The 21,611-nt window shown below is 33.8% G+C and overlaps 2 protein-coding genes and 1 pseudogene across 3 annotated transcripts; 2 read left to right on the top strand and 1 right to left on the bottom strand.

The window, feature by feature from the left end:
* The first annotated feature begins 6,070 nt into the window (after positions 1–6,070).
* LOC111313260 (uncharacterized) lies at positions 6,071–7,725 on the top strand. The gene is made up of 4 exons (XM_022913923.2): positions 6,071–6,762; positions 6,834–6,992; positions 7,109–7,217; positions 7,355–7,725. The coding sequence occupies exons 1-4, from the start codon at positions 6,313–6,315 to the stop codon at positions 7,543–7,545; spliced, it is 909 nt and encodes a 302-aa protein (XP_022769658.1). The 5' UTR covers positions 6,071–6,312; the 3' UTR covers positions 7,546–7,725.
* Positions 7,726–7,859: 134 nt separating this feature from the next.
* LOC111313747 (uncharacterized) lies at positions 7,860–13,534 on the bottom strand (annotated as a pseudogene). Its single transcript, XR_016332329.1, has 5 exons — positions 12,459–13,534; positions 11,695–12,342; positions 11,358–11,552; positions 10,735–10,983; positions 7,860–10,360 (listed from the first exon to the last, which is right to left on the bottom strand). The product of XR_016332329.1 is annotated as an uncharacterized LOC111313747 (transcript).
* A 65-nt stretch (positions 13,535–13,599) lies between these two features.
* Positions 13,600–17,323, top strand: LOC111313748 (putative mitochondrial import inner membrane translocase subunit TIM21). Its single transcript, XM_022914472.2, has 8 exons — positions 13,600–13,929; positions 14,334–14,399; positions 14,526–14,544; positions 14,999–15,159; positions 15,695–15,873; positions 15,961–16,009; positions 16,572–16,691; positions 16,926–17,323. Exons 1-8 carry the CDS (start codon positions 13,816–13,818, stop codon positions 17,109–17,111), a joined length of 894 nt encoding a protein of 297 aa, XP_022770207.1. The 5' UTR covers positions 13,600–13,815; the 3' UTR covers positions 17,112–17,323.
* The last annotated feature ends 4,288 nt before the right edge of the window (positions 17,324–21,611 follow it).

The following is a 21,611-nucleotide window of genomic DNA, read 5'->3' as shown; positions in this document are numbered from 1 at the left end:
TTGCTCTTGTACTAGACTCACTCCTCATCGATTGCTTTTCCTCCAATTCACCTTAAGCTATTTTATTCTCACATCCCTAGAATAGATTGAAAAAATGTATGATTGTATTGTATTTTTCATAATTTGAAATGATAATGAATGAATGAATATGTACTTAAAAGGTTCTTGCATTTTTTTGAAACAAAATCCATAATGATAAGGGGTAAAAAAAATTTAAAAAGATGATTCGAAAGGACACATGATGTGACCAAGTAATGAATGTGATAATGGATTAGTCAACATAATTTGTGAAAGGTGATCAAACAATATAGATCAGAACACATAATTCATTTTGGAATAGTTAATACTAAGAAGTCTGTGAATGATGATCAAGTGATAAAAATAATATGGATCAGCTGACAAACTTGTTCTAAAGTGCTGAAAAGCTAAAATATAAAAAGGTGAGATGGTGGGGTCTTGAAGACCATGGTACCACTTTTTTATTAGGATTTCATGACATGGATATCCATATTACATGTATTGCATTTGCATTATTCTTTGGAGAATATTTGAAACTTTGGTTTGGCTATGCATTTGCATTATGCAGTAAATATTTGAATAATGGTTGAGAATATGACATTATGAGAATCTAGATTGTTGCATTTGCATCATTAAGAAAGCATTTGCATCATTAAGTAAGTATTTGCATCATTAAGTAAGCACTTGCATCATGGATCATGTCATTCAATACATACAAAATTTTAACTTTGGTAAAACTTTAAAACCCATCTGTAAAAAAAATTTTGAGTTTTAAGTGAGAATCTTTAAAACGTTTTCAAATGAGAATCTTTGAGTGTCAAATGAGAATCTTTGAATTTCAAATGAAAATCTTTAAGGTGTGAAACCTAAAATTTATCGAATGTGAATCTTCGAATTCAAATGAGAATCTTTAAATTTTAAATGAGAATCTTTGAGGTGTGAAACCCAAAATTTATCGAATGAGAATCTTCGAATTCAAATGAGAATCTGTGAGGTGTGAAATCTAAAATTTATCGAATGTGAATCTTCAAATTCAAATGAGAATCTTTAAATTTCAAATGAAAATCTTTGCGGTGTGAATCCCAAAATTTATCGAATGTGAATCTTCAAATTCAAATGAGAATCTTTGATATGTGAAACCCCAAAGTTTGTTGGGTGTGAATCTTCAAAGTAATGAAAAGTTTTAAACTTTTGGATGTGAATCTCTAAAATTCAAAAGAAATGCTTTAAACTCAACTTTTGGATGCGAATCTCTAAATTTTTTAGTGAGAACCTTTGAACTTAGATGTGAAACTCTAAGATTTCTTGGATTTGAATCTCCAAAATTTAAACAAAAAGCTTTGAACTCAACTTTTGAAGGCAAATCTCTAAATTTTTGAGTGAATACCTTTGAACTTAGGTGTGAAACTCTAAGATTTCTTGAATGTGAACCTTTTAAATTCAAACGAAAAGCTTTGAACTTTTGGGTGATAATCTTTAAATATTGGATATGAGTCTTGCAAATGCAAATATTAAAATCCTACAGAATTGAATTCTTGCATATCTAAAATTTTGATAATCAAATTTCAGTAAATTCTTGTGAAGTTGAAAGGTTCTTACGAATTTGAATCTTTGACTTTTAAACTCAAATTGTGAATCTTTGAGTTTCCATTATAAATTTCATCAGATCTAATCTACGTTTCCTCTGGACATCCTTATCGATGAGCGTTTTATTTTTAAAAGCTATGGTACCTTTGTTTAGAAAAGTAATTTATTTTTTAAAAAATTATGGTACCTCTGTTTAGAAGAGCAATTTATTTTTCAAAAAGTTATGACGCCTCTGTTTAGAGGAGCAATTTATTTTTAAAAAAATTGTAGTTCCTCTGTTTAAGGAGTAATTTATTTTTCAAAAGCTATGGTACCTCTGATTAAAGGAGCTTTGTTTATTTTTTAAAGTTGTTAAGCCTCTATTTAGAGAAGCTTTGTTTATTTTTCAAAGTTGTTGAGCTTCTATTTAGAGAAGCCTTTGTTTATTTTTTAAAAGTTGTTGAGCCTCTAATTAGAGGAGCTTTATTTATTTTTTCAAAGTTATTGAGCCTCTGATTAGATAAGCTTTGTTTATTTTTCAAAAGTTGTTAAGCCTCTAATTAGAAGAGCATTGTTTATTTTTTTAAAATTGTTAAGCCTCCATTTAAAGGAGTTTTGTTTATTCTTCAGGAATTGTGAATCTCTGCTTAGAAGAGTTTCGAGTTATTTGGGTGTCTATTTTAAAAAAACATGAATGGGTGGGCATGATCATAAACAGGGTGTTTACGTCTTTCCGTAATTCCTGTTACACATGAAATACATAAAGAGGGACAGCTGTAAACATCCCAATCTGTCTGAGGGTTTGCTAGATTAGGATTTGGTTAATTAAAAAAATGAAAAAAGGTAAAAAATGAAAAATTAGGAGAAAAGTGAGTGGTTAGGTTTATGTGGGATTGTTTATTTGAAAGTTAGAATTAAAACTTTGTTGATAAAGGATTCTGTTGATTTGAATCCTATAAATACAAAAGTCATAAGCATAAAAAAGGACACACACGAAAGAGCAAAAACAAAAATAAAAAATGACACACAGAAAGAAAAACGAAAAAAAAATAGAAGGCAAAGGTGAGGAAAAGTGTTTAAAAAGGGCTACGGGAATCTCAATATTTTTAGAAATGTTTTTAGAATTTTTGGGCATTTTTTTTCTAAGAAATTTTTGAAAATTTTAAATTTCGGTTGAATTTTTTGGTGCTTGTTAAATTTTTCGATGACTTTTTCGACGTGAGTTGAATTTTTTGGCCAGTTACCCAATTTTTCACATAACATCTCCAGAAACCATTGAACTTTTCGATCAACTTCTAAAGAAAAACCTAGATTCTAGTCAGATTTTCCTTAATTCGATGAAATTTAATTGGTGTTCTTGGGGTTTAGAGAGAGAAAAAGAGAAAAAAAAAACGAGTAGAAAGAGAGGAGGAAAGAGAGATTTGAAGTAGAAAGAAGAAATTTGACCTTTTATAGGGTTTGAAATGACGTCGTTTTGGAGTTAAGTGATTTCTAGGATTAGCGCATTTTTATTCGGACGACCCGACCCGAGCGTTGACCTACATTTCAACCCGCTTCCCAGTCGCTGTTGCTGAGCCGAGGGGTGCACCCCGAGTCGCACTTTCCAGCCTTCTTCTGTGTCTCAAGTCGAGCCATTTTAGCCGCTAAACCAAGCCGTGTTAAGGTTTTTTTTTCATTTATTATTATTATTATTATTATTATTATTTATGTCTATTTATTTATTAATTAAATTGGAATTATTTTTCTTCATTTTTCAATAATTTTTTTAAAAATAAAATTTCAAAAAATATATATTTTTAAGAAAAAATTGAAAGTATCAATTTTTCTTAAAATAAAAAAACAAAAATTTTAAAAACATATTTTTAAGAAAAAGTTGAAAGTATCAATTTTTCTTGAAAATAAAAAAATAAAAATTTTAAAAACATATTTTTAAGAAAAAATTGAAAGTATAAATTTTCTTTGAAAATCAAATTTTTTTTAAAAAAATATTTTTTTAGAAAAAGTTGAAAGTATCAATTTTTCTTGAAAATAAAAAAATAAAAATTTTAAAAAACATTGTTAAGAAAAAGTTAAAAATATCAGTTTTCTTTGAAAAATAAAATTTCAATAAAAAAAAATATTTTTGAGGAAAAGTTGAAAGTATCAATTTTCCTTGAATAAAGTCATTAATCCTTAAAATAATAATAACAATAATAAAGTAAGAAAAAGAAATTTCAAGAAAAATTTGAAGTATTAATTTTCCTTCCTGAAATTTTTTTTAATAATCCGACGACGGAACTTCTGCAAAAGAAACAGTAGTTCTCTTGCATACTTTTGATGGTAAGAAATTTTTTTTTTAATTTTTTACCAAAAGTATTTGAATTAATTAAGAATAATTTCTGATAATAATTATTTGGTAAATTTTTAAGGCTTATCGGATAACATGAAATTGAACTGGTATTATCTTTCGATGAGCGTTGTGAGGGTGCTATAACCTTCTTCACTCATAACCGAACTCCCGAATCTTGTTCTAGTTAATAGATATGAACCTATTCTTTTATAGACCCTTAGTCAAACTTAAGTGTTCTTTGAAATGATAGATTATTTAGGTGATTAATCGCAACTAAATAAAAAATATTGGTGTCAACTCCTCAAATCGATGTCTAACGATAAATCCCCATATCTAAACGTTATGACAATTAAGATATAAATAAATTTAAAATTAATATTATTGATGAGATTATCCCTGAATTATTTCGTTTCAATTTTATTTTTTTATAAAAAATAATCTATTGATTTGAAATTATATTACATGTTTCATAATAAGGATATAAGTTGAGAAATTATTCACTCTTTGAATGTACATCTGGTTCATAAGTTTCTGTTTATGTCACATAATTCTATTATATCAATTAATCAGAGCATCATATTTATTTTATAAGAATGGGGAATATTAAATAAATTATCAATTAAAAAACAAAATATATTACTTAATTGAGTGAAAAATCCGTTAAAAATTAAAAAAAATTGCAGACAATATCAATAAAAATATAAAAAATATATGTGTTTTGTAATATAAAAAAAATGTTATAGCTAAAAAAAATGTTACAGTTGATTTTTAAAAAAAATCCTTCTTGATGGAATGAATAGTATGTTTAGTGAAATAATACTTTCTACCTGATAGAGTAAAAAATATATCTAACAAAATAGTACCTATTATCAGAAAGAGCATGTTAGTTCCTATAGCAATAATAGATTAATAAAAAGATTGACTAAATTAATAGTAGAGAAAAAATGTTTAGCTCAATAGGATATTAGAAAAGTTATATAACTAAAAACTACCAACAATAAAGGCTTTTTTAAAGTTGTTTTGATATTTATATTTTTTTTTCACATTTCCTTTATGAAATATATTTAAAAGTAAAAAATAATATAAGGATTATTTATAAAAAATATTAAAGATATTAAATAATATTTTTAAAAATTATGATAAATTTAAACACTCATGTTAATGGTAGATAAATTGAAAAAGATAAATTACTTTGAAATTGATTTTAAATTGAGATAAGACGATGTATAAAAGAAACTTTCATAAAGTTATTTTGATATTTATATATTTTTTTCATAACTTATTTGTGAAATATTAAAAGCTGAAGATAATATAAAGATTATTTATAAAAAATATTAAAAATATTAAATAATATTTTTAAAAGTTGTAATAAATTAATTGGTTTTAAATTAAAATGAGGTATGTATAAGAGAAATTTTTCTAAAATTTTTCTGGTATTTATATTTTTTTTCACATTTTTTTGTGAAATATATTTAAAATTTGAAGATAATACAAAGATTTTTTATCAAAATTATTAAAGATATTAAATAATATTTTTAAAAGTTGTGATAGATTTTAATACTCATGTTAATTTCAGATAAATTGAAAAAAATAAATTACTTTAAAATTGATTTTAAATTGAGATTCAATTATTTATGAGAGAAAGAAATTTTATTAAAATTAAATTGGTTTTTAAATTTTAAAATTTCATATAATTTAATAATTTTATAAATATATATTTTATAAATAATTTAAAATTAATAAATATATTATATGTCATCATAATGAAAATTTTTTTAAATTATCTTACGTGTTAAAAAAAAAATCTACATAATCCTCTACGTCAATAACTACTATTTAATAACTATGTGGTTATAATATAATATAATATAATATAATATATATATATGAGATTATTTTTTTTTATTGGTGTTCCTCTGGTGGCAATGTTTGAATGGGCCTCTGAAATTCAGTGAGCCCAACCTTAGGCATTCAACCAATTTTCTAAGACCCAAGATAAATTGGTGGGCTGCATCTGCCATGCCCAATGTTTCGTGGTCATGGTCGTGCTGATGTATGTTTCCGTTCAAGAACTACAACCAATTTCCAGGAAATAACCTTGAAAGTTGAAATAGATGGGTATAAGGAGAAAATCCAATTATCGTGTAGTGATAACAACGGGTCAAAAATCGGGATGGATTTTTGTTCGGGAAAAATCCCAAACAACATACATACCTCATTCTCGGGCAAATATCTCGCGATGATTAAGTATTTTGTTCGGGCCTTGGACAACAATTTGATTATTAACCGAAGTATTTTTCTTAATGGACCCAATTCCTTGTTTAATAACAACGATAATTTTTTAAATTTATCTTGAAAAAAACAAGCAACTATAACCGGGGAAGCAAAGGCCGCTGAGAATGGGAACATTGCGCAACTGTTTTATAGCTCCTTTCCAAACTCCACTCTCTATTCGCATAAAAACCAGAGACAGAATACCTTTGATTCCTTGGAGAAATCTAATCATTAAAGCGACAGCGATGGATTCCTCGGAGACAAAGGCGTATTACCAGAACGTGGTCGTAATGAGGCACGGCGACCGTTTGGACAACTTCGATGCCAAGTGGGTGCAGACGGCGGAGAGGCCATGGGACCCACCGCTTACACAAGACGGCTTGGCCAGGGCTTTTCGTACCGGCCGTACGTTTCGTACCCACCTACCATTCCCGATCCACCGAGTGTTTGTCTCCCCCTTCCTCCGCTGCGTCCAGACCGCCTCCGAGGTTGTCGCCGCCCTTTGTGCCGTCGATGACAATCTCAATGCCAAGTCATCCACCGACGTTGTTTCCATCGACTCATCAAAAGTCAAGGTCAGATCAAAATTCGTCGAAAACAATTTTTTTTTTTGAAGGCCTTGAGCCCATATTATTGTATTTTACAGGTTTCTATTGAGTATGGACTGTGTGAGATGTTAAGTAGAGAAGCAATTAGGCTTGATGTAGCGCCCAAAGATGGAATCTTTCGTTTCAATGTTCCACAGCTTGAGGCTTTGCTACCAAGTGGCACATTGGATCATACCGTGGAACCAGTTTATAAAGAGGTAATATTTGCCTTGTATTTGATCTATTTCCTGAACAATTTAAGATTTGTGTCACTGTAGCTGGATCTGGATGCAGTTTTATCTGCCTGATTCATCTTCTGTCCCATAAATTACAGTTGCCACGATGGGAAGAGACCGTGATGGGGACGAGGACTAGATATGAACAAATTATAAAGGCACTGGCGGATAAATACCCCTCTGAAAACTTGCTGTTAGTTACTCATGGTATGCTTCATTCTTCAATATCAGACTTGTCCTGCATAGTTGGCCATTTGTTATCTTTGTCCATCAAATGTCATTCTATTTCTAATTAGGTTCAGAACACTTGATATGCCATTGACTATATACATTTCATATGCCAGGGGAAGGTGTTGGGGTTTCGGTTTCTGGGTTCTTGGGGGACGTGACTGTCATTGAAGTAGGTTATTGTGCTTATTCAGAACTAAGAAGACCGATCTCTTTCAAAGATGAGTCATTCACTGCTGGAAACTTTGAGGTGCTTACGAAAACTGACCAGACTGGCGTTACTTTCATTTTCGACGAGCATCTTTAATAATGTTTCAATGGTAATGTCATTGATTCTTTGGGTTGAACCCTGAAGAAGATGACTCCAGTTTCATCTCAAGCATGTCTCAGCCTTCCTCTTGATGCGTCTGCTTTTGTTTGCATTAGAACTTTTGTATCAATTCTTAAGACCTTTGATTGAACAAATAATCAGTTTTACTTCATGACAGTCTTTTTCTTCCCCTGTTTTGTCTGCTAACAGTGTGAATTGAGACAATGAAAGTGATGGAGATGAACCAATTCTGTTTTTTCTTTGGATTATGATATTGAAGCTGTTGATTCATTGCGAAAAGTTGTAGTCTTGATGCGGATATGTACTTTAGTCGGCCCAACAAATTAGCACGTGAATTAGAAGTGGACCAGCTATTGGTTGCTGGAAAGTGTCTTTAGTCATCCTTTTAAGAAAAAGAAACAGAAAAAGAGAAGGACCTCCTACAACTAGAAACAGAAATAATATACAAGGGACAAGTCAACTTTGTGGCTGAAGAAACTAGTTAAAACGTTAAACTTAAGACAAATTTTTAATCATTGAAGCGTGGGTGAGACATTATCCCATAAGATTATAGCTGCCTAATTTCCCTCTCTCACAGTGAAAGCCTGTAACCTTCAAAAAAACTTGGGCCTGAAGTTTCGCAGGCTTATGAATAAGGATTACAATAACTATGGATATACGAGTTTTCACCAATAATTTCCAGCATTGATAAGCTTCGGCAGGAAACTTATGTCTGGCAAGTTGTATTCAGAGGAATCTGTTCTTTCTGCTTCCTCAAATGTACTAAGAAACGGGGAAATAAACATTATAAAGACCGACAATTTAAGGTTTCAATGTGAGATCTCTGCTGCGAATTTTAAAAAAAAGTGTATTACAACATTGGACTGTAAAATTTTGAACATTTAGTATATAGCTTCTTAACAGTTACAAGTGATCCACTTTTGCCAAAAGCATGAAAATCTACATTTACAATACGAGATAATTTGTTGGCTAATTATACTAAAATTTAGTGCAACAGGCAGAATCACAAAATTATCAATTAAATTAATTGACAAGCATGTACAAAGAAATAAAGAATTGCTGAATGATAGCTAGCACCTGTTTATTGTGTCAGAGCCAGCACTGAATGCAGAGTTGTTAGCAGCCTCTTCTGAAACAATTTTCACAGCAAGAGCACCTTTCTGATCACGCCTCACCTGTTCACAAATCTCCTTATTTCCATCTTGAGCAGTCTTTTGAAGTTCAGAATTAGTTGAAGAAGGTTTGTTGCTAAGTTCCTTCTCACCATAATCATCAGTTTCTTGAGCCGCAACTTCAATAGGTGGTTGACCATCACCATGATGCAACATTGTTGAATCATTTTGGAATGTTTCTGAGCATTCAGCCACACTGCTGTCAACTGTCTTTGCTTCATCACCAAGATCAGTGACAATTCCCAAATTAACATGAACGCCATCTGATGAGAGAGCAGTATTAGAAGAATGATTCTTACTTCTAATCTCATTCTCATTTTCTGATGCCATTGATACATCCAGATTCAGAGCACCTGAGGCTTCAGCCAAAAGCACTTGTGGCTCGACAGTACAGGACATGGATGGGGCGGCTTTTTCAGGAGTAGACATGGACGCTTATGAAGGTTCACTACTCTTGCTGCCAAAACCATTGTGATGAGTTGCTGTGCATGGCTTTGAAAGCTCTCTTGTTTGAGGAATCTCATCTGGTTGTGTCTCTGCAGCAATCACACTTTCATGACAATTAATGTTAAAGATTTCTTCTTCACATCCATTTTGAACTCTTAAAGCATTATCTTTGGAAGATAATTTGCAATTCATATTAGTGACCATGCTAATCAAAGCACTCTCCCCCCGCTCAGAAAAGACATTACCAGCTACAACCTCCTCATAAAGAGATGGTAATTCAGGTGGAGAAATACTGGGGGGTGGGTCAACATCCATATCACAACCAGATATTCCTTCTCCAGAATTCTCACCAGAAATGCCATTTATACCAACTACCTGATCAACTGATTCACTGCCCAAATCACTAGCAATACCAGCAGGAGCCTTAGAGCAAACTGCATAACCATTTTCATGATTAGACAATATGTTACCATTTGCACAATGATCCTTGGCAACTAATCCTCTATTTCGACTTGCAGAGACCACTGGTGCACTTCCTTGCTGAATAGCATCCATGGATTGTTTCTGAATAAGAGCAATTAGTGAACTTAACTGTTTCTGTACATAGATTGCTTAAGAAACAGCATAATCACAGATCAAAGAATCATGAGGCAGGCAATGTAGCATGTCAATCAAAGCCTTGTTGTATTGAAATGCGCTCACAGATGGCAAAATAGACCCTTTTTCACGATAGACCTTCATAACCTTGAACACATGCTCACACTGGTAGCCCATTGCCGCCCAAGTACAATCACAGATCCCATACTGTGAGCCAGGGTTCCAGACAACATAAGCTCTATCTGGATCAAGCTGGTCAGTCACTTTTGCACATCCCCCTTCTCTGGAAACATCAGAATCTGGAATCTTCAATGCCTTCCGCCAAGATGTTAAACCACTCACCCACTCATCCTTCCAGTATCGTGCAAAATCATCTTTCTCTGAATATTCATCCAGCCAAAAGTAGGAATGCACTTTTGTACCCAACTTATCAACCAGCCAATCAGCGCGTTGGTAGACAGCCGGATCCTTCTCATTCGACAACCGGAGCTTCAGTTGACTGTAGTAAAATTCCATTGCTGCACAAGTCTCCAGGCTTGCAAGTGGAAGAGTTACAAGTGCAGAGATCCAAGCCCCTGAAACAAAAAGAAAGGTCTAATTTTCTTTTTCCACGAGTTAAGAGGCTTTCATAGAGGGGGAAAAATGTCATAAACTTTTAGTGAAATATAAGTCTGTTTTAATTCAATACAAATATACAATCAAGTTTGTAGGACCATATGCTTCCAATTAAAGTTATTTATACTCTGCATCTTTGCTTTATGGATTGTAAAATATAGAGAAATGAAATAGACCGTCAAAATGGTAGCAAATTTGAAGGTGCACCATTATACTTCGGAGAGATAGTTCAACCTAGAAGTGGCTCCCCACTGATGATTTAAATCAAGAATTCAAGAGCAGGTGTAAACTACTGGAAAAAAAATAGCAAGGAAAGGTAGAAGTAGCAACCAACCTATTCTAGGATACCAGATTGCTTTGAAGTAATCCATAAAATCCAAGCAATCAACAAAATCTTCCATGAATTTCTCAAACAAATCAACATTTCCACATCCTCTGCAAATGTCATCAACTGCCAGCCCAAGTTGTCTTGATATCTCAACACGGATCCCTGTCTCTAAACATCTCTTCACTAAATTTTTATGCCATGCATGGTGTACCCGCCAAAAGGATATCAATATAGAGCACTCAAAAACATCCCGGAATACAATCCAATAGAAAGAAAATATGAACTAAATTGAGCACGTCCCATCCATCCATAAAAGAGAGCAAATATCGTAACCCTTCATCATGCTGAAATGGCATAACCATTTCAATTGCCACTTAAGATGCTCATGTAATCAAGCTGAACGAAGTTACTCCTAGTTTAAATAAAAAAGAAAAACAGAAAAAATTTCTACCCTCAGTTTGTTTCACATTTATTAGAATCATATCAGCAGAGCAACCTCTGGAAAACACACAAGAGGAGACCCCAACCAAGGAGCTGATGCACAAAATAAATAATCTTGAAATAGAAGGAACAATATTCTTCCACGACATATTAAAAGCATAAAGTCATGTAATTAACAGCCAACCTGATTGTAAGAACATCAATTGAAGGATCATCCACAATAAACCCTGCCAACTTCCAAGTAGGATCTTTTGTGCAAACCCTGTTGTATAGAGCCCTCATCCATCTAAGGGCATCCACATTAGCAAATCTTGAGTTATTATCCAAGCTACCAGGATTGCTTTCTTGCCTGAATTGAAGACAATGAGACTGTGAACAGGATACTGAAAATAATTTTAAAAAGGAGAACAGTTAGTTTCAATGACATTAAAAGTCTTCACGGACTGACAGTGACAGTAATAGAAGTGAGTCATGTACTTAAGAGGTGAGTATCAGGGAAGGCAAAGAAAGGAAAAAGACACAAACCTTCAGTTTATTTGTTCCAAACCTTGAATCAGAGGCAACGAAGCTGCGATTTCCAAATCGAATCATTTGTTGCAACTGCCAGTTTGAATGCCCCAGGGAAATGGGTCCGAATCAGTGAAATCTTCATAAAAGAATACATGATTCTGGTAGCTTTCAACCCACATGCTTACACTGACTGCATCATCTGCATCCAACTCAAATGTAGAACGTCTAATGCTCCTTTCCTGCCTTCGAACATACCTGTGGGTTAAAAGGTCATCACGGTGGTATGGACCACCCTGTTTCTCTACAGATTCATTGTGCCGCTGCATTATGGTCTCCACAGAGACCCCAACATACAGTAAAGATAACACACGGAGGCGCAGATCCTCTGAGATGTATGGCGCAAACATAGAACTTGTGCCAGCAGCCTTTTTGTCCTGTGGCCCATGGCATGGCAACGCTTTTTTATCTACATGCTTATCCTGGTTATATATTATGAGTGCTACCGATGGTTCGGCAATTAAGCGTTTTACAATAAAGTAACACGTGCATCCTCTTTTCGTATTAGGTCAACCAGCATTTGTCTTCTTAGGAATATATGTATTCCTGCTGGGTCGTACAATGCTCCCTTTCCTATGGTCATCAGGACCAAATGAACACCAATAACTACAAATTCAATAGGATAAATTTAAACTCAAACAAATTGTAGTGCAAGATCATCGAACACAAGCTATCAAAAGATTTAAAAATAAAAAACAAGGAAGAACAGAGGCAGAACCTACAGAATATATTCAAGAATACCATCAACCTTTGGCTTATAAGGTGCCTTTGGTGATCTCCGCCTTCTTGCTTCAACATGAAATCTTGTTGGACAGTCTTTATTAGAGGATTCACCCCTAACAAAGTCATCCACTCTAGCAAAGGGGATTAAAGCAACTCTATCTATATTGTCACGCCAATCTTCTACCTTTGACCATACAAGATCATAAGCAGAGAACTCCAAGGTCGGTTGATTTTGTACAGGAAGGGACAGAATCTCATCCCATCTAGCCATCTACACCAGAAGAAACAGTGATTAGACCTCACTTGTCAATCATAAACCCAAGTTACTGCAGCCCCATTTTCCCCTACGTCCACAAGAAAGTCATTCACAAGAACATACAATTCATCATCAAGACCACAGCTTATTTATATAAGTTGTGTCATATTCATAGCCAAAATGTAAACAAGAAAACAGAAACCCCAGCGCAAGAATAATACTTAACTCAGGCCGCTTCAACCAAATTTCTCTAAACTTGAAGAAAAATAAAAGAAATTACAAATAAACATATAGAAATAAGTGTTCTCCTAGGTTCTCTATTAAAGTACTATAGAAATAGTAAAAAGTCATTCGATTAGCTCATTCAAGAGCAAAGGATTTAAGTTTTTGATGTCTAAAGGCTCAAAAGCTTTCCATTTCTTCATTCCACCTCTATCATCACTCTTAGGAAACCAAAGAAACCTTAAAAGCGCCAGCTTTTGCAGGTCAGTTTGGTCAACTAAAAGTACAAGTACATGACTCACCATATCTTTACAAACTAATAAGCTTATATAAGTATATGGGTACGTAAATAAATATGTGTGTATAAGTTAAGGTTAGGGTTACTGGTAAAGGGCAGCTAAAGAAAGCTTCTTTGTTTCTCCTCTGTTCTTCTTAATCAGACAACAGATGGAGTGAGTGACGGAGAGGGAGGAAAAAGGAAAGACCCGTCATGCGCCGTGTTTCATATTTTGCCCATAATTACTCTTTGACCCCTTCATGTTGGAAATGTTTGTTATTATATCCTTTTGGATCCTGGGCTCAAGTTAGACCCCAGCACGGGCCATCGCTGAGGCCTGAGGTTAATGGCTTAATGCAGTTCAACGGTAAGAAACACGTGCGACTTCGGGTTGCACGTGTCTGTGATAAAACCTCAGCCGCTGGGGTTTCTCGTTTCCCCAATTGCATCGCGCTGTCTGTCTTTAGTAGTTCATGTCTTTTGAATAGATTATATTCAGGGTTTTTTTTTTTTGCTTTGTTGCTCGTTGATAATCCAGCGAGAAAAGAGAGTATTTTTCATAGAGTTGTAGAAGAAAAGGTTTCAGTTTATATAGTTGAAGATGCAGAATGTAAGGAGTTATGTAATATCTAGTAGGAGCAGATGGAGTGGTTTCTTGAGATCATTTGTGGAATCTAAGCCTTGTTTGGATGGCTTTTCACCATCTGCTAAAAGGGTACGATGGCTTATTCCTTGCTTTGTATGAGTAGTTTTCCTTTTGGACTTCACTGTTCTTTTATTTGCTTTATTTGAGGTATTCTTTTCGCTTGCCAACAGAATGTGTTACCCTTTTTATGTGTGTTATTAACTGACAAGGTAGTTGGCAATGGTGATTTTTTTTGTGAAATGTTAAGGGCACAAATGCATAAATTTTGTAGTAGTTAGTAGAGAAAAAGGTCTATGTGCCAATCAATTTTATTAGAGCTTCTTCTGCTTTTATGTTGTTAAGCCTAAACTTTGCTTTGACTTGTTTAATATGATTGCATCATAGTTTATGAAATTCTGTTGATCTTTTGAGTATTTCTTAGATATGATGAATCTGTATCAGTTGGTGAATAATTTTCTGATGACATACTGCAGTTTCCAGCGGATTGGAGTTCTAGTTTTACAAGACAGTATGTGACAGGTGCCAATAATATATCAAAGGTCAGGCAATAGTTCATATCCTATTTACATTTTTTTCTCTCTACATGGCTGCAGACTAAATTCTTTATTTACAATTTTTTCTCTCTAGTTAGCTGCAGACTAAATGCTTTCTTCTCCATTCTGCAGGGTGTACATGGAGCTGACGGTTAGTTATTTCTCATTTATGTTTATCTGTCAGCATTTATGATCAATTTATTAAGATTTTAGCAATCAGCAATCTAGATTAGTTATTTTGAGAAAATAATTTTCTGAGAAGGTTTCACATTTATTTTTTAAAAAATTTTTGGAAGATAGCTCTCATTTCTTTTCATTCAATTTCCTGAAGATTATGGAGTTCTTGCATTGTTCATGTTGCTAAAATCTAACTTTACAGTTAATATTGTTGTTCCTTTTGCTATCTGTTATGGAGAACTTCTGTGTTCGCCTAACCTGTCTTTTCATGAGTTTGTTGTGGTAGAATATGTTTCATGTACAAGTGGTCTACTTTGTGGAGTGCATAAAACGTTTATGTCAAGTTGGATTAGCATAAGAATAATTCTTCTCTTCTTCTCTCCCTTATTTTTTTCTTAAATTTATATTTTGACAATAACGTCCGGCAGGCATTCCTTTTCCATTTAGAGGACAGTGTGGTAGAGATTATATAGTTAGCTGTCAGGCATCAGTCCCACCCACAGAAAATTATGGATTGAAGCTCAGGTCTCCTTGCTTTGCTAGACCCTTTGCATCCAGAGCTTCAAAGCAATCAAAAGAAACATCGGAGGTATGCTCACATACATTTTTGGCCTTTCATGTTTTCATTATATTAGCTTAAATAATTTAGAAAAATACTTTACATGTTTTTTGCTTAGTTTGTAATTCTGGTATATTAATAAATGTATGTTTTATCCTCTTTTATCGTGAGACTATCACTTCCTGAATGCTAAAAGGATGCTAAAGAGTAATTTGTCCAAAAGGATTAGGTTTTTATCATCATCTTTCTTTCCTAAGATGAGCTTGGAATGACTTACATTATTTTATCATATTTTGGATATTAAATAGCAATAAAAAGGCATTAACATTACTGAAGATTATTTTATTTTATATTGAGCAAAGTCCATCTATCGATGCGGGAGTTCAAAGTTTCTAGTATACAATCAGGGTGAGAACAAGTAACTTCATAATTGTCTGAGCTTTTCTCATCAAATGCTGTACTGGTTGAGTTCATATAATTGCTGCATTTTCTTGTTCTCTGGGCTTTATGGTACTTCAATTCACACATCAGTTGCACTGAGTTGTTGTCTTTATCCCATTGGCAGACTAGGAAAGAAGTATCTAATATTGAGGATCCCTTTGATGCTCCTACATACAATATCCCAGACAAACCTGTGACATTTACAGAGGGTGCTAGCTACAGTCTGATAATCCTTGCTGGGCTTGGGATTGCAGCTGCTGCAGGATATGCTGTCTTCAAAGAGCTGATATTTCAACCAAAAGAGTAAGAGTCAAATGCCTAGTTGGTAATTTGGCTATTAACTGTTCTCCCTTTGTTTCTTCCACCGTGATTTAAATTTTGGTCTTATAGGTATAAGATATTCAACCAGGCTCTGGAAAGAATTCAGCAAGAAAGCCAGGTTTGTGAAAAATAGCATGTTGTTGTCTTGGAATGTGTACTAATCATATGTAGACCCAACGAAGAGATATTATTCTGTTCTCAAAGGAAACTAGAAATGTCAATGGTGCAACATGTATTATAAGTTATAACTGCCAGAAGCCTGACATTATACCTATGCAGCCCCTACTTTGCCATAGATAAAAACAGCGGAGTATGAGAAGGAGAATAAAAAAAAAATGAAGAAATAACAATGAGCAATGACATCTATTAGCCCTTATCATGTCAGATTTTGGATGATTCTGACATATATTAGCTTGATAAATTATAAGTACATTTCTTTTTTACTTAGCAATGATATCTATTAGCCCTTATCATGTCAGATTTTGGATGAATCTGACATAAATTAGCTTGATAAACTATAAATATGTTTCCTTTTTTACTTAGATGCATAAATTGTGCCCTGATACTGGAGACACTTCAGCAGGCAGCATATTTGTATACGATTCTAAGCATTTTGAAGCACCAGTTAGTGTTGTCATTGCAATTAAATGTTCACATTGGACTACATTTGTTCCTATCAGGTTAGGGTGAGGATTGGACATCCTATTACAGGCTATGGTCAAGAAAGTAGAAATCGTGCTGCCCGTCAACGCATTCCAAACAGGATATACACAGACGAAAATGGTGTAGAGCATGTGGAGGTGATCCTCTAGTCTTAACAAGCATGTCAAAAAAAGTCTTTCATATTTGTTAGCTATAAGCAACTTTATGTTAGTTATATTGCAATTTCTACTGTTTTTCTGAGATAACCACTCCACAGATCATACTCCCCCACCCTCCTTCAAACAAAAAAAAAAAAAAATGATAGTTGCATCCCCTAGATCTTTCATATTGAAATTTTGATTTGTGATTGCTTCTTGACCATTTCAAAACAGGTTAATTTCTATATTCGTGGGCCCCATGGAGCTGGGAAAGTTTTTACCGAAATGTTCAAGGACAAAACAGACAACAAATGGAAGTATACCTACTTGATTGTTCAGATCAATTCACCTTCCCGGGCAGAATTAATGCTGGAGTCTTATTTACCAGCAGCTGAGCTAAGATCTTCTGCAACAAATTAACATGGGATAAACTTATTCCTGCAGAAAATTCGTTTTTTCTTCAAGTTGAGCTTAGTTTTCACTGTCCCACATTTGATCTCTGTCACTGATTAAATTTAAGCACACCTTTACTAGATCAGGGGAAATGTTTGGGATTTTGTAAATTTGATTGGGAATTGTTTGTCCGTTCTCCGTAAAATTGTGAATGGGGTAATGGATCCTTGGTACTGGTAGATGCATGGATTCTTCAAATCTTAATTCTACCAAATTAAAATCGACCATGTAAAAATAAGCAACTTTCATGAGATTATTTTTAATATATGGTATAGATTAAAAAGTAAATAAAAAAAAGTTTAAAAATTTTCTTTTTTCTTACATTTAAATCTATCATCATTTCAAAAAGAAAAAGAAAAGCACTAACTATTATTTAATTATGTGACATTAAAAACACTCACCTATGAATCCATATATTTTCTGATCCAAATTCATTAACTTGTCTTCTAGCAAGCAGTTAAGCCCATAACAGATTTAATTCAACAAGATTGGGCAGCTGTCAAATAAGAAAATGTTAGTCATTAACTAGAAAATAAAGGTTTATATAATCATTTCATCATAGAGCACAACTGATATAGTTTATAGATGTATAGACCACCCATCCGTTGTGGGCCACGCTTGCTATGGCCCAATACCGGTGGCTGTGGATGCGGGATTTATCACCATCATCACCACCGCTCTCCTCCACCTCCATTATTTCTCGTCCTTCAGACTTTCAGTCACCTTGTCCAGTTGCCCCCTTCTAAGCTGCTTCTCTTCGACTGCTTCCTTATTATTTGGACTTTTCTTGTTAATGGGTTAGCACTCACAAGCTCGACTTAATGTCAGCCCAATCTAACCATAGGAGGCTGCCTCCTGTGGCCTGCCCGGCTAATCCCATTGTTTGTTTTTTTTAATCATGATATATTTTTTCTTCTAAGAAGTTTGAAGAAACCATTTACATCCAGGGGGAATAATTAGTAAGGGAAGCTTTTCTTCTAAAAGATAGAAGTTTGAAGAAACCATCGAGTACAAATGTGAAATGATACAACTTTTGTTGCAGTATTTGAGGACAACCAGTTCCAGTAAGGACTTGTCGTTTCAGTTTTACACTGTAGAGTAATGAACAAGGTTCTAAGTTGGTACGGGGAAATCGCCCAATGCTTTGGCCAATAATGCTTCTTACGTCCTATCCTTTCTGTCCTTTCTATTATAAAGGTCGTTGGAGAGTCAATTCCTGTACAAAATCTTTTTTTTTTTTTTTGGAAGGAACAAAGTCAGTGTTTTGTTTGGAGTGGAAAGTTCTAGTAAAATTTACATGGATATTTGGAATTGAAATCATCACGTTTAGAGAGCAAAAATGTGAAAATCCAGAGCAATTTTAGTTTTTTTTTTTTTCTCTCCAAATATGATATCACTGCATGTTTTGCAAGGAAAATGACAGCCATTTGTGAAAAAATTACATTAACCCACCACTCATATTTCATATCTAACTTACGAATTTCATTTTTAGGAAAATATACCTGCTTTAAAATTTGGCCAATGCACATGCAACAAGTGAAATTGGTTGCTAGGCAGCCAGGCCTTGGCTACAAAGATGAAGTACGTTACCAGGCACACTACTCCCGTCATTGTCAAAAAGCAGCATTATCTCAATGTCAATACTCCTAGTTTCACGATGATAGAATTTTGTAAAAATTGCCACTTTCAAAACTTGTGCAGGATGAAATACAATGAAACGTATTAAATCCCTCAATAACACGTAGGACAGCAAGCTACATTTGTAGTCTGCAGATCCTTAATGGAGTGTGCTGGGAGCCATTTTCATCTGGTTCTTAACTGCAGCCGTTTTCATTTGTATGGTGTCACTGGATTACAGAGACGATCCAATACCAGAACGCCCCCTTCAAGTTCAGCATCAAATCTACGAACTTCAAGCTCTCTACAAAATCCAGAACAGGGTTTGCTTAGTAGTCAGTTCTTTGCTGGGAACCAGCCAGGTGATATAACCTAGGAGCATGGAGAAGTTTTGAGTTTGCACATCTCCATGACAAAAATTATCCAGTTCAGAGTCTCCCTTGGTCTGACAACATTATAGTCAAACTTGATCTGCTGCAAACTGAAAATATCACAGTTAAAATGGAAAAAACACAACAATTGTACCTACCAAAATAAAAAATAATAAAAAAAAAGGCAGGGACCAGAACTAAGCATGATAGTGATACCTGTCATGTTGTCTTTCAAAGAATGTGTGCTCATGAAACATTTTCTAGATAGTGACAGCCCTGGGGGTAATTACATAGCCTTTCAATTAGGCTGAAGCATTAAACAGAACAACCAAGTATTTTCTATGAAACACTGAACGAGAAATCAAAACACAGTAAAAATCATGAAATTATGGCACTTTATTTTTTTCCTTCCACATGATCTGAGCATCTAACCTGAAGCAGCTTTGTAACCAATGTTCCCAATCAGATGCATATTCAGTCCTAACTTGCCAGATATTTCCAGTAGAAATATCAAATAATAGATAACATCATATATCCCAGAAGAAGCACATTCTAACAAATTTAAGGCCCATACTCTATTACAGAGTAATAGCAAATCAGATAAATTTAAAAATTAAAACCTCAAGCCAAAAAGAGTACTATATCCCATTTGATATATGTACTATGGTGAAATGGTTAATGTTTCAGAGAAAGTGGTTATAGCAAGATTTGAGATTTATAGAGTTTCCAAATATATAAAACGAAATTCATGAATGCTAAGGATGCTATATATGCTTTTACCATTCACTATATATGCTATATAAGCTTTCAGCAATCATTGTAAATACTATGTATACTTTGATATTCTCTTGCACCCTTCTCAAAAGCAAAGAATAGATGCACAGGCACCTCTAATATGTACTGTGGTTAACCAAAAAAATGTTAAATAATGTCAAATATAGAGATGATTAGTTCTTTGGACAATCTAATTGCATGATAAACACGTTTTTATTTTAAACTCCTATCAAGTGATATTAGTTGCATATCATATTGCTAAAAATGAAAATCATTTGTATGACAGAGATAAGACTCTAGCAGGAGAATTTAGTTTTTCAAGTTTAACTAGTATTTACACATATTGATGCAATCATATTGGCAATGAATAGAAAAATTAACCTACTCAAACCTATCATTATTTCCTTCACAGTCTCTCTAATTGCAATAATTCTACTAATAAGCAAAACAAAACTACTTCAGTAAGACTGAAGCTTGTCATGAGGTGACCAAAAGCAGTTTTTCTTTAGAGGGAAAATTTAGACACAAATATAAAGCATGGAGGTCAATCACAATAACCCAACTCTTAAGGCTCCAACACTGATATATTCCATGAAATTCCAGCCTATTCAGTCATTCACATCTTGCCATTAAAAATAACACAAACAAATTCCTCATACACTTCAAACAGGAAAGGCAAACAGGAAAAACTACTTAATTAAAGAATGCCAATATTTTCATAAGACCATTAGCCTGATTATTCAGCTTGCTGACTTCCATACATACAATCTGCTCTGACTTCTCTACCTGATCAGAAACACATATCTGTGTGTAAACAGTTGCTGCCGCATCCATTCACTCAAACACTTTCAAATTGGGAAGATAAACAAGAAAAACTAATAGAGATTGGCATTTTTCTTAAATCTATTCAATAGTGATAAACTGACCACTTTTACTTTTTACAAATGCAATTCTCAAAGCAAGAGTAAACTCAGTGCTAAAAGATGTAACTCAATCACACAATGCACAGCTTCTGTGACATGTAAGTCTTGCTGATCAATCAGATGTGTCATATAGAAATAATGGTGATGCATCTAGCTCATAATCTTTTCAAACAAGAAAGATGCACAAGACAAAACTTTTTGATTCATTTAACGGTTGAACTTCATCTCAAACCAATCAAGAGCCAGTGAACTAACTGTTTTTCATCTGGCTAGTTTGCTTTCTAATAGCATGTAAGAATGTAAAGATACACTGCATGCAAGCCAACTATAGGGTGTATCACTCAACCGTTTCATCGTGCTCATAGGCACACGTCTTGCCTTGAATGGCCAAAACACATGTTTGTCACTTACACTATCTAGGGATAAAACAGAAAGAACAAATAAAACAACTTACTTTCATTAAAGAATGACACTTTACTAAATAAATTGAAACGGTACACTAACCTTTTTTTCTTTGACAAATGTACATTTAAGAAGCGAAAAAGAACTTAGAGATCCCATTGTTGCAAATCAATCATAAAAGTATGTCCCAACCATATATGGATTCCATAAATTATATTCTTGTCCAGCACTCTGTATTCTTAACATAACAGAAAGTAGCAAAAACATGTTCATGTGCTCAGAAGTACTTAATCCGTTAATTACTAACACGTGCTCAGAACTACACAATCCGTTAATTACTAAAGCATTCTCATATCCACTTAATTTATTTAATTACTAAC

The sequence above is a fragment of the Durio zibethinus genome, chromosome 23, assembly GCF_047325235.1.
Source record: "Durio zibethinus cultivar Kanyao isolate XHJ-2024 chromosome 23, ASM4732523v1, whole genome shotgun sequence".
NCBI classification, from domain to species: domain Eukaryota; kingdom Viridiplantae; phylum Streptophyta; class Magnoliopsida; order Malvales; family Malvaceae; genus Durio; species Durio zibethinus.
The sequence above is the reverse complement of the archived record's forward strand: the minus strand, read 5'-3'. Positions and strand labels throughout refer to the sequence as shown.

What these genes read in the sequence shown, in the direction of transcription:
- LOC111313260 (XM_022913923.2), top strand. Translation starts at nt 6,313, where the DNA reads ATGGGAACATTGCGCAACTGTTTTATAGCTCCTTTCCAAACTCCACTC. An exon ending in TCGACTCATCAAAAGTCAAG is followed by an intron (nt 6,763 to 6,833) that starts GTCAGATCAAAA and finishes TGTATTTTACAG; the next exon opens with GTTTCTATTGAGTATGGACT. An exon ending in CTTGCTGTTAGTTACTCATG is followed by an intron (nt 7,218 to 7,354) that starts GTATGCTTCATT and finishes TTCATATGCCAG; the next exon opens with GGGAAGGTGTTGGGGTTTCG.
- LOC111313748 (XM_022914472.2), top strand. Translation starts at nt 13,816, where the DNA reads ATGCAGAATGTAAGGAGTTATGTAATATCTAGTAGGAGCAGATGGAGT. An exon ending in GAATTCAGCAAGAAAGCCAG is followed by an intron (nt 16,010 to 16,571) that starts GTTTGTGAAAAA and finishes TGTTCCTATCAG; the next exon opens with GTTAGGGTGAGGATTGGACA. An exon ending in ATGGTGTAGAGCATGTGGAG is followed by an intron (nt 16,692 to 16,925) that starts GTGATCCTCTAG and finishes ATTTCAAAACAG; the next exon opens with GTTAATTTCTATATTCGTGG.